Source organism: Columba livia, chromosome 3 (genome assembly GCF_036013475.1).
Source record: "Columba livia isolate bColLiv1 breed racing homer chromosome 3, bColLiv1.pat.W.v2, whole genome shotgun sequence".
NCBI classification, from domain to species: Eukaryota; Metazoa; Chordata; class Aves; order Columbiformes; family Columbidae; genus Columba; species Columba livia.
The window spans coordinates 104,760,580-104,772,915 of NC_088604.1; the positions used below are offsets into that span (position 1 = coordinate 104,760,580).

The window sequence follows — 12,336 nt, forward strand, 5'->3', positions numbered from 1 at the left end:
CTATAGCTGCTTTACAGTCTCCATGCAGGGAGGAATGGCAACGCATGTGGTGTGGTGGGTGCCTCATGAAATCGAGTTGAGTGTAGTACAGAGAGCTATATCTTATTTGATTGGATAATGCGATATTTTTTCTATATTTAAGTATAGGTATACTTAATGTATAGACCATACTGGTCTGGATTTTACTGCTTTCTCACACACCTCTCCTCCCCTCAAAAGAAGACCCATTTTGCAGTCATGCATAAAATGTCCTGCCAAATTGTTCACATAGTAGTATCTCGTCGAAGCGTGTTTCTTATGGAATTGCATGTCTTGTGTCCTGTGTCTCTTCAGTATTCTCCTCCAAGCATCCTTCTAGCCTGGTCCTGCTTAATTTGTGAGGTCTAATGAGATCACAGTCCAGGGTGAATGTACTATGGGCAAGCTACCTGCACAAGTCAAATGTATGCTAATCATAATGTATTCAAGTGTCCTGCAAAACCATAACTACCAAATAACAGGGCCAGTAGCTATATTCATCAGGAATTAAATGTGAGTCTCTGTGAAGCACAGGAGTTTGAATCTCACCACCTGTGACAGCTGGTGTGTGTTATGGGACATGACAGAACTAACAGCAAAGATAGGTGCCTGACACCAGCAACTGCCTCTTCTCCCACTGCTTTGGTTTGGTGGCCTCATTAGTCAGGCCGTGTTGTTAGGATATAAGACCTGTAGACAATAAAGGCTGTAAGTCAGTACAGCTGTGTAGCCAGCCACGTGGTTATGGATGACGAGAATATTCCCTGTATGGCCATGAAGATTAATGCAGAGTTGGTCTGTGTTATTCAGTCCGCATGCAAGAAATGGTTGGTCCCTTGGGACTTGTTTTGGTCATGATTAGTGCCACATTGCCTTTACAGTTGAAATGCCCTGTGTGCTATGACACATATGGAAACTGCATCATCTCTCTGGAAGGCAGAAGCAACTGATGACATTTGCTGTCTTCTGCTGTCTTGGAGCAAGCAGTAGCTGTAAATTCTTCCAGTGCAGCTTTGTGCAGCTGGCACTTTCTTTCCCCCATCCCTTTAAGCAAGAACACTGGCAAGCTGCCTGCCCTCCCCCGAGAGCCTCATCCTCCAGGTTTGTTTGCACACTGCTTGCCAAACGCCTAAAAAAAGGAACCAATCAGAGTGAGTTTGCTTAATGCATTAATGAATCTGCTTAGGTGTCATCAAGTCTAATTTCTTACTGAGCTGTGACAGTTTAATGCCTTGGGGCTGAGTTGCTGAGGAGAAGGGTGATGGATGGCCAGAGGAGCGCTGAAACCTGAGGACTTGACCATGCCATGTTCCCCAGCCCAGAGTTAAACTTCCCTGGGTACTAACGGAAGCATGTAAACAAAAACACAGACGAAGGTAGGTCTCCCTTCTTGTCATTCTTGCAGCAAACATGTTATTTGCTTTGTGGTTAATGCCCTTTCAAACAGGAACTTGAACTCTGAAGCTAGTTACACAGGAGTAGATTTTACTCATTAGCGTTTGAGTCACAGTTTCAAATTTTTTTTAAAAAGGATCATTTGGGAATGCAGAATTATTACTGCCTTTGTTATTCCTAACAAAATGCATGAAAATCAGATTCAATGCATGCTAGCTCCTTCCCTGTCTCCTGTGGTGATGCACTGACAGTTCTGTAGCAGATCTGTTCTGTGTGTAAAGGCTGGCACACCAAATTCTGACACTTGTGACAAAGCAGCTGGTAGCCAGCAGCACCGATCCTCAGAGAAAGGGTGTGCTGCAAGCCCTTCACGCCGGGGAGGCCACTCACTCAGAGGCTGAAGTAAGAGCGGCTGGCCTTTTGGCCAGTGTGAGGAAGGTGCATGGATCTGTCCATGCAATGGTCCACCAGTGCTTTTGAGGTGAGCCTGATCAGATGTTCCGTCCAAACAGATGGCGTTAGAGCTCAGGGGAGCACATCTGTGGTTTTTCCTCATCAATGCAGCCAGGCTTGCCTTAAATGCCCAGTGTAACTAGGCTCTGCAACCAGCCTCTAGCGACATCCCTTTGCTGGCTGAACCGGAGGAACATTTCGCTCTATCCCAGGTGAGGCTCTGTTGCTGAATGCTGTGCCGATCTGGATTGCAGGAGTTGTGCAAGTCTTGTGTGCACCATGTTCCTTCCACAGCTGCTCCAGGGCTCTCCTTAGCACTTCTTTGGGGACCAGTGAGATCCCAGTGAGCCATTCCTTTGCTTTAGGAAAAAAAGAGGTCGAGAACTTCCTCTCATAAGCTGGAACTTCTCTGGGCAATGTCTAAAACTTTAGACTTCCTATAAATGCACTAGGTCTATTAGCCAAAATACAATATCTTTTTTAGTGGAAACTTACAAAGGCAAGCATTCAACACAAAAATGAGAGCTGTTTATGTTTCAGGTGTTTGCATGGTTTCATTAAATGTTTATCAAACACCTCAAACATTTAGCTGCATTTTAGCTGCTGAAAATTGTTTTGCTCTTTTTTACCCGTTCTGTGGAAAATAAAATATCACAACCAAACTACGTGTTTGGAGAAAATTCGTAGTTTTATTGAAGAATATATTTCCAGTGAAGGCTTTTATTGCATCTTTTAAAAAATGCACAGACAACATGCTACATAAAGAAGCTTTATTCCATTCTGTGTGCTGAAGGTTTTTCCCTAACATTTGAAATCAATTACAGGTTTGCTGTTAGCACGGATGGAAATGAGATAAGACCTAAACTGTCATCTCTTCTCATGCTATGATTAAAAAAAAACCCACCACAAACAAAACCAAAAAAACTTGAGCGGCCAGAATCAACCAGTCCTACGGTTTATCAAAATTTCATGGTCAGCGTTTGCCCCACAGACCCAGAGCTCTTTGGCAGCTGTAGAGAGGAAAATGACCCTGCGTGAGTCTCCAGCAAACCCTGTCATGGCATTTGGCTTGCCACCAGACCCAGATTTCCAAGACACTTCTTTGCTTGGGCTCTTATTTTACTACTCCAAGGTACAAACAATGCAAACCTCCACTGTCTTTCAATAACTGCTCAAAAATCACGAAGTTTGGCGTTAAGGAATGCCCATATTGACATGGAGAAGCACTTGTGCCCCACAGCAGAGCACAAAGTTATTACCTGCAGGAAACTCACCTTTTAGTCCTCCAATTTCTTGTGAGGCAGCATGTCTTGTAAAAAGCCTCAGTAAAGTCTCAGAAAATGTTGTTAAGCAGATGATAGAGTTTTATGTTTGAGAAAGAGGGTGAAGTCCTGGCTTTGTTTTAAGAGAATGGTGAAACTGCCAACATAATTGCTCTCACTCAGATGAGGAATTGAATGATACAGCATGAGTAAGGTGTATAAAAAGAGATTTGTTTCCTCAGCAGCTGAAGCTATCCCAGTGGGATCCAAAGTATCTCAGGACTGAGCGATGGGAAACCAGTAACCACCAAGGCTGAAACCTTGTGTTTCCAAGTTGTGTGCTTCCGTTTCCCAACCACAAAGAAGGGATAACTTCACTTGGCTGGTTTACCAAATGCTTTCTTATCTGTGGCTGAATGCCTAGAGTTTCTTGCAGAAAAATGTGTGGTGGAGGAAAAGTGCATGCTGCTGAACTTCCCTTTTTCTTGAGGGAAACACCACAGAGAGGATCTCCAGCCTGAGCAAGCTTGCAGTGTAGCTGGGCAGGGCCACCAACAAGACGCAGGGAAGAACAAACGGTTGCAGATGGAGTGCAGAGGGGATATCAGAAGTACATACGCTCTGCAAAATGCAGCAAACCATTGAGCTGCTGACCCTGTTCTTGGTGAGGCCTGGTGGGCTTTATTTTGCAGGGCCGTGAGGAGTGGCTGGCTTGGGATCCACAAACTGGTTAGCAATCTCCTCTACCTGGGCACTAGTTCCACATGAGGCTTTCTCCCTGCCCCTAAATTCTCTTTTCTTGGGGCCCATGTCAGTAGGCGCAGTTACAAGGCCTAGTTTTGCACAGAGGCTTGAATTGCTCTGAGCTCTGCCAAGATGGGATTTATGGCATTTCAACACACTCATTGTTTGCCTTTTGATGAGCAAACTCCACTTCATACCCAAGGCTCAGCACACAGCTACAAGCTTGATGAAAGAGGGCCATCTGCTAAATGACCTGTTTCCACTGTGCTGCTACCACCTCAGAGCAGGCAGGGACGATGTCGTTCCTCCTCAGTTCTCCCACCAATGCACTGTGCTTGCAGAATTCCTCCATACTTCATTTCTGGCTTCTAGTGTAAGTGATAGCTTGACTGTTTTTCATTTGTTATTAACATGTGTTGTGGGCTAGTGGCTGGAAATAATTTTCTACCCAAGACTGATGGGGATAACGCGATTCAGAAGAGAAGCCATTTCTCAAAATGTCCCAGGCTGGGCACACTGGCTGCTGGATTTCAGGGAGGTCAGACTTGGTCCTCTAACTTCTAGTATTTCTGCCTTTCCAGCAGGTTCAAGGAAGAGAAAGTGAGGCAGAAATGCATCCTATACAGTTTTATTTCAAGAGCAGCTACATAAATCAATCAAACAAACAGCCGCCTCAACCCTTTCACACAAGTTAAAATCCAAAGTAGCCATACACAGCTTTTTCTCCGCTGTCGGCACAGAATTTTGTTTAAAATAGTGAAGGTGAACAGGGGAATATAGCCATCAACTGCTGCACTCTTCTCCTTTAATTTATTGTAACCTGTAAATACTGGGATTTTGTAGGTTTTTTTTTTTTTTTTTACGAAATATCCACAGGCTTGTGCCTATTTTTCTGTTCTGTAGTCCTCAGGCAGTTAATTTCTGGAACCACAGAGGATTTGAATGGAAAGCCATTAACAACAAAATGGGGTCCTTCCTCATCACGTCTTTTCTCCATGTTTATGTTGTCATGATGTCCTCCAGCACAGGAGAGTGAGGAAGCCGCTGTTACGTCGCTGCCTGTTTGAGACAGGCTGTTACCTGCCTGTGAGTCTGGGTACCCTCCAGCTTGTGGTATGCACTTTGCCAAGTTATTATCAGGGACTGATGGAAGCTGAAAGTGTCTTTCAGGACCTCTTCAAAGCTGATGGCAGGTAAAATGAGTTGTGGTCCTAATTTCTCATCTCTATTTCCAGTTCAAGTCTCCATCACCTTCATTACATGGATGTACAACAGCTTGAACAAATCTTTCCATCCGCTAGCACTTTTATTTGTCCATCCAAATGATCACACTATTATCTCTTTCAGAATGAATAAAACAAGGTATTTTCCAGCTTTTTGTAAGACTTAAAGAAACAGCCCTGCTTCTCTGTGTCACTTTTCCCCCAGTGCATTCAGGGCTATCTGCTGTTTGACCTGTGCTGTGCTATGGGGGTTACTGAGAGGGCTTAGCAGGTCCAGCATCCCAAACGTGGTTTGGTGGCTGCCACCTGGTAAAACATGTGGGAAAATGTGGGCTTCTAAACATGCACACTGTGCACCTTCACCCTTTGTCTCCATGGTGGTCTGGCTCCGTTACCATGAATGTACTTGTTGTTTTGCAGGTTTTGAGGTTGTGTGCTCTCTGCTTGTAATCTTTGTGAGCCCTTCCAATCAGAAATGCAGTCCTGAAGCCTCACACCCACACCCCAAATTGTGTCGTCAGATCTTCGGCTTGGAAGATGAATGGTATGAGGGGAAAATGGAGCTCTTGGGACAAGTGCAACTAATCTTTCTGTTGGAGCAGAGGGATTTTAAAGTCTGAGGATTGAACTCTGCATCACTGGGACTCATTTTGTGGATCTTTCCTGGGCTTTAATGTGGTGTTGTGAAAAAGGGTTCTATTCTTTGTGCAGCTTTGATGTACACAGCTGCCTCGCTGTGTACAGTAGCTTGCCGAAGCACTTAGAAGCAAGTTGTCAGGGCCTGTTACCCCTGCAGTTGCATTCCAAAGCAGCAGAGCAGGTATAGCAAGGCTGCAGTTAGCACTGGGAGTTGCTCTGCAATAGTGGTCCATGGTGCAGTGTTGTGGAACTAATGGGCTTTGCCCACCCCCTTAGAGGCGCAGCAGCCCAGGTCTGCCTCCAACAGACAGGTACCCATGTTGACATTCAGGACACTGCACGTTTGGTAAAAACTGTTGAAGCCAGGTTAAGTTTTCAGAATGATTTGGGCTAACAGGTACCAGTATAAGGTGGGGAATGACCTGTTGGAGAGCAGTGTAGGGGAAAGGGACCTGGGGGTTCTGGTGGACAGCAGGATGACCATGAGCCAGCACTGTGCCCTTGTGGCCAGGAAGGCCAATGGCATCCCGGGGTGTGTTAGAAGGGGGGTGGTCAGTGGGTCAAGAGAGGTTCTTCTTCCCCTCTACTCTGCCCTGGTGAGACCACATCTGGAATATTGTGTCCAGTTCTGGGCCCTCAGTTCAAGAAGTACAGGGAACTGCTGGAGAGAGTCCAGCGCAGGGCAACAAAGATGATGAAGGGAGTGGAGCATCTCCCTTCTGAGGAAAGGCTGAGGGAGCTGGGGCACTTTAGCTTGGAGAAGAGGAGGCTGAGGGGCGACCTCATTAAAATTTATAAATATGTAAAGGTTGAGTGCCATGAGGATGGAGCCAAACAATGACAAACAATGATAGGACAAGGGGCAGTGGGCACCAATTGGAACACAAGAGGTTCCACTTAAATATGAAAAGAAACTTCTTCACGGTGAGGGTGCCAGAGCACTGGAACAGGCTGCCCAGGGGGGTTGTGGAGTCTCCTTCTCTGGAGACATTTAAAACCCACCTGGAGGCCTTCTTAAATGCCTCAGCATTTTCTCCTGCAGCTGACCCCGTCCCGGTTGTTACCCTGCCACAGAGAGTTGTTGCTAGATGAAGAGAAGCTGTGTTTTGCTGGTCTCAATGCAGTTTACTTACTCAGAAGTCCCAAGTGAGGTCTGGAGTGCTTTCGCCTTCCCCAGTGTCCCAGTGTATTTTAACAGTACTTGAGTCACCTCCTGAAGAGCTGTGAAGTGCCACTTGAGGCAATGCAAACTGCTCTGGGCTCATCAGAGGGAAGTTGAAATGTAAGTATGAGTCCAAATTATTACTGTAATAATTTTCCCTGACCTTAGTGTTTCATAGTCTGTGTGTTTATGCTTTAACGTGTTAAGTTGTCATTTCCTTTCCCGCTTTCTTTCATGAGCTTTGTTCACAAAACACATCTCCTTTAAGGAAACCAAAGCAGTGTTTTTCTGAGATTTTGGTCTCAGATGTTGGCCTCAGCATGCAGTGGCGCAGAAGGTGCTCCCTTGCAACAGGAATTCTCAAAGTGTAGATGCCAAAGCTGTAGGCTTCCCTAATGTATGGTTTTGTATCTTAACAGCTCCTCTCTGCTTGCCTTTTGTGGCATTGAGGTGCATGCCCTGCACACTTTTCTTGTCACTTCTTGGACAATTTGAGCTATTCTTCATCTCAGCACTTGGTGGAGGGAGGGTTGTAGAAGGTGGTATCCCTCTCAGAGCCCTCAGGACCCTGCTCATTAGGGGACAGTGTCTGATGAATAAAGAAGAGCCAGGGTTGTCCTGATGCTCCCCAGGGCTGGAGAAAGGCAGATACAGCACTATCTATGCTCTCCCTGTTTCTGTCCATTTTTTTCTTCTCTTTTCCTATCACTCTGAATTCGGATTGATAAAAATGAACATTTTAAAAATAAAAGACCTTCACACCCACCTTTTCTGTATATTGGTATTTCAGCTCCCATTAGTTTTTATCAGTGGAGGAGTTGTTGCAGCACAGCTTGTACTTGTTACTGAAACTCAGCTCTTTCCTACAAGTCTGCAAAGATTCACTGCAACCTCCAGTCCTACATTAATAACCTGCTTTGTAGGTCACATAACCAGAAGGTCTGTTTAAGCTCACCAGCTCCACACCTGTCTGCTGGGCTCTAATTAGCGTTTACTCTGTGCACTTGGGCTGTTTCCCTCATGGGCTCAAATGCCATGTGATATCGATTGCCCTTGCCCATTGTACAAATGAGGTTGCCATGGGCAAAGCCCAGGGGCTTGCAACCCAGCAGAGGTGGCTGTGAACAAAAGAGAAGCTGCCTGCGCATCAAGAGGCTGCCGCAAAGGGACGCGCTGCTCAGCAAGTGTTCTGTGTGAAAGAAGATGTGCTGAGAGGAATTGCTGAACAGGTTTCTGGATACCAGTGTGTAAGGTGCCATGATTTCCATCCCTGCTGCGGACGGGGGAAAGAGCTCTGCTCAGCCCAGTTCTCCTGCCTGCGGTGCCCTGAGGCTTCAAACCAGGGTGCGGAAGTTTAGCTGAATAAGTCCAAGATGTGTTTGTTGGAATAGAGATGCCGTGGTTCATGCCTAGAGAGAGAGGATTTCAAAGCAATTTGTTTTGTTAACCTGTGAGGGATGATTGGACTGTTCCCTGTCAGGGGCACTGACAAAGGAGTTTTGAGGTGCTATGGATATGGATAGATGAGAATGGGTTTGACCTTGTAGCAAGGTTTATCCCATGGCTGCCTCAAGGAATGTTGTGACAGCTGTCACCAAGTTCATTTCCAGAGTAGATGTGAGCACATAGACACTGCCCCTTCTCCTGTAACATAATGCGTCATTACAGGGTGTGTAGGTGACATAAGAGCATGGCCACGTGGGTGATGCTGCTGGAGGTGAAGTGGGTCTGGCACTAATTAGGCTCCGGAGGGAAGGTACTCTGTTCCCTGGTTATGGCTGCAATTTTTTTCTTCCTTTTAAAAAGCAGGAAATAAAACTTTGACTTGCTGTTTTTAAGGCTAAGCACATAGGCTTTTGAGTTTCTCTTTGGTTGAATCTGTCTCATCAGCTTCAGTATTACTGAGCCAAAAGAAAAAAGAGTGCAGGTGCTCAGAGAGGGAGACTGGACATTAGATGCTCCTGGGTGGTCTTAGTCTGACCAGCTGACAATCTTGGCTCTACTTTTGCCACTTTTGATTCACTCTGATACATAAATGCCTAGTCCCAAAGCAATATCACTCTGATGAACAAACTTGCCTCCAGGTTAGCTTCTGTTTTCAAAGCTCTTTATTACTTGAAGTATAAATCTCTGAAAATTTGATCTGGGAAAGATGTAGGAGGGGGATGAGGAGGGAAGATCCAGAGTCTGACGCATCTCAAATTGCTTCTGGGGTGCAGAGAAGTTGGCCTGCCACAGCAGCAGAGGGACGACAAACCAAACTCTCTGAAGGACTGAGATATAGGGACCCTGCTCATTATCAAAGTGTTTGCTGGTTACTTTCTCCCTCTGCTTCTCTCTTTCTCTCTACAGAGAGAATGCCTTTGCTTCACTTTTTTTTTTTTTCATTCTGTTTCTTCTTGGTAATACACCTAACAAGTTAGCTAGCTGGGGCTCTGCTGCAGAGACTGCTGCTGTAATGACAACAGCAACTGCTCATATTAGTGTAATATCCATCACCCCAGGGCCTTTGAGAGCTTTGCAAAGCTTCCAAGCATCATTTGCTATTTTCTGTTGGAGGATACGTACCTGTAAGAAACTAAAGCTGACTTTTTAAAAATCTGTGTCCTGCAGAGGTCACATTTACAAGCTCCTAACAGTTTTCTTGCCCTAAGATTTATGTTTATGAGCCTTCTTTTTCTCTGCAGGCCAGTGAATGAATCATCAGCAGAGCAAGCCCTGCCTCTGCATTCTTCCACTTGTCATGCTGTTCCTTGGCTTCGCTCACTTTCAGACGTCGGAAGTGATGGCAGTTGGGAAACGTGGTGTTTTCTCTCAGGTTAGTAAACCCAACCATTCCAAGTTTCGTCAGCCAACTCTATAGCGTTGCATGTCCAGCTCTAGCAGCTCCTTTTTATCCTCTTCCCTGTAAGTTCTGTGGTCTGTTGCAGAGACAGGCTATTACTCCTTGGCCTCTTAGTGGCCTCAGGCTCATGCAAGGTAGATGCTGCCAGCTGCCAGGTATTGGAAAATAAGCGTTTGTCCACCTTGACTGAAGGTCCCGCTTTGGGTCCCCTGGTCACCATGGTGTGGGGCTCTGAGCAGTAGGTCAGATGCAAGAAAGCCCCTGTGTTTAGCAGGCATCAGCCCATGGACACTTGGGCACTCCAGGGATTTAAATGCCTGTGGAGTTAGGTGATGCCTTGTAGGTCAGAAGAATGGAGATTTTAACTATTTCAGAGATACCTGAATGGTGGACTTAGGACCTGAACAAGACAGAGGTGCTTGAATACTGTAAAGACCAGGGCATGAATTCTGAGCAATGAGAACTGTTGTATTTCAAGGTTCATACAGCACTAAGAACAGTACTGGGATTTCAGTGGAATAGATGTAAGAGCAATAAAATGGACAATTAAGCTGGTCTTGTTAGAGGTTATGGTCTTGTTTTAGTATGTCAGCCCTGCACCTCATGCTCCCAATGCTTGTTACTCATAGTGAAAAATTTCAATACAGACCTCGGATCCCATGCTGCAACTGAACGAAATTGCTTCAGATTATTGAGAATTTCCCTGCCTGATGATTACACAGGAACAGGACAGAGCCCTGTCATGGTTCAACCATGATACCCCCTCACTCACACCCTCCCTCTCCCCCCCAATAGAGGAGAGAATCAAAAGGGAAGAGAGAAACTTGGGTTGAGATGAACACAGTTTAATAAAATAACAAAATACTAATACACTACTAGTAAATATATACATATATATATATATATATATACATAAATAATAGAAATAAAAGATACTCAAGGCAATTCCTCAGGAACACACCAAGCAGCCACTCCTAGGAAACAGCACCTGTTCACAGAGAGAGAAGAAAGAGGAACAAAGGCAGAAAAGCTCAGAGGCCTCTGCAAAATGGCAAAAAGCTGAACTAAACATCCTGCACCAAAAACTCCCCCGGCTCCGAAGAAAAAAAACCAAACAATGTGTGCAAGAGAAAGCACCAGAGAGAAAAAGCAGAAGAGCCCGCAACCCGGAAGGTCCCGACTTTTCTCTCCGGCCGAGCCGCCCTCAGCCGGCTGACCCGAGGAACTGCGTGCTCGTCTGCAGTTACAGCCGCTTTTAAAGCTCCCCCGTCACCGTGGTAACGGCCGCGCCGCGTCAGTGGCTCCGCAAGGGCTGCCGGGGACTCCCGGGTAGCGGAATCGGAAACGCGGCCAGAAACCGTCTCGTTACCTTCTCTTACCTCTGTAGCTTCGAGATTTCGCTCACGAAATCACTAAGTGATTCATTCTATTTCAAATGCATTTACTTGAGCTAAATGATTAGTATAAAACTTAAATTTGTGCTTCTCCAGTGATCAGTGAATAGTAAAAATCATTGCCCTACAGCCACACTTGGCTAGCAGAGAGAGCTCACTGTAGGCTCACCCAGGCTGTCATATTTATGGAATAAAGTGATTGGCTTGAAGCCAAATTGCATACAGTGGGAAAGGTCTGCTTGAGACTCCTTGCACCCACAACTTATCGTTGTTCATTCTGCCATTCTACTTCCTTGTGGGTTTCCTAAAAGAAGTTCTTGGCCTGGCTACAGCTCAGGCCTTTATCTCCTTTGGAGCCTGTATCAAACTGCTGCTGGTGTGGCTGGGTGTAGGTTGAGAGCACACATCACAGTGACCGTCCCAGAGGCCAGCACTGGTGTGTTAATCTTCTATGAAAAAAAGTGTCAAATATCAAATGATGTGAATTTGAGTCTTTTGTACTGTCCTTATTTTAAAGCTAAATACCACACCTCAATTGCTGTCTACTGTAGGAGCGTTCCCCAATTCAAACCCAGACACAAGGCTCTGCGAGGCGGAAGCATTGATTCAAACTTGCAGTTTCGTGGCAGCAGTTGGACCACTGAAGAAGGAGGTGAGGATGGAAGGGGGTTGAATGCGCAATGGTCGCCTCAGCCAAATGAAAAAAATAAATTAATAAAAGCAGGGAGAAAGGGTCCTTGGAGGTCAGTCCTCATGTGCTGGCTCTGGATCAGAGCAGGTGGCTGACAGGGAGCTGCAGATGATCCTGCCCTCCTTCAGTGGTGCATATGGCATCACATCTCGCTATCATTAGTCCATTACGCTTTCTCCTTCATCAGCAGTAGCCAAATCACTACCAGTGCCAGCCAGGACAGGGACTGTGGCCCAACTGCCATAAATCAGGCATGGTAATGAGATGCAAGGTCTGTTTCTATCCTTGCTATTAGTGTGTGGTCTTGCCATAGGTAAATTCCCAGTTCTTCCTCTGCTTGCCCATCAGATCTGACCTTGAGTATGGGATGGTGCTGTAGAAAGGCTGGCAAGATCTGCCTGCTGGCTGAGTTGTCTTTCTGCTTTTCAGAAGTACCGGTAGCACTGTGTGGGTCTTTACTGGCAGTCTTCACAGAAGCCAAGGCCTGAAATGGGAATCTCTTTCCCCCTC

General features: G+C 45.8%; 1 protein-coding gene across 1 annotated transcript in view; it reads left to right on the plus strand.

Annotated features, from left to right (window-relative positions):
• The first annotated feature begins 787 nt into the window (after positions 1-787).
• The window catches only part of LOC135579191 (TOG array regulator of axonemal microtubules protein 2-like), a 34,386-nt gene continuing 22,837 nt past the window's right edge, over positions 788-12,336 (plus strand). Inside the window, exons 1-6 of the mRNA XM_065059537.1 lie at positions 788-1,394; positions 4,896-5,065; positions 5,516-5,639; positions 6,777-7,016; positions 9,584-9,714; positions 11,653-11,787. Coding sequence (XP_064915609.1) covers positions 7,015-7,016; positions 9,584-9,714; positions 11,653-11,787 — 268 coding nt within the window. The 5' untranslated portion in view covers positions 788-1,394; positions 4,896-5,065; positions 5,516-5,639; positions 6,777-7,014. The remainder of the gene's footprint in view (positions 1,395-4,895; positions 5,066-5,515; positions 5,640-6,776; positions 7,017-9,583; positions 9,715-11,652; positions 11,788-12,336) is intronic.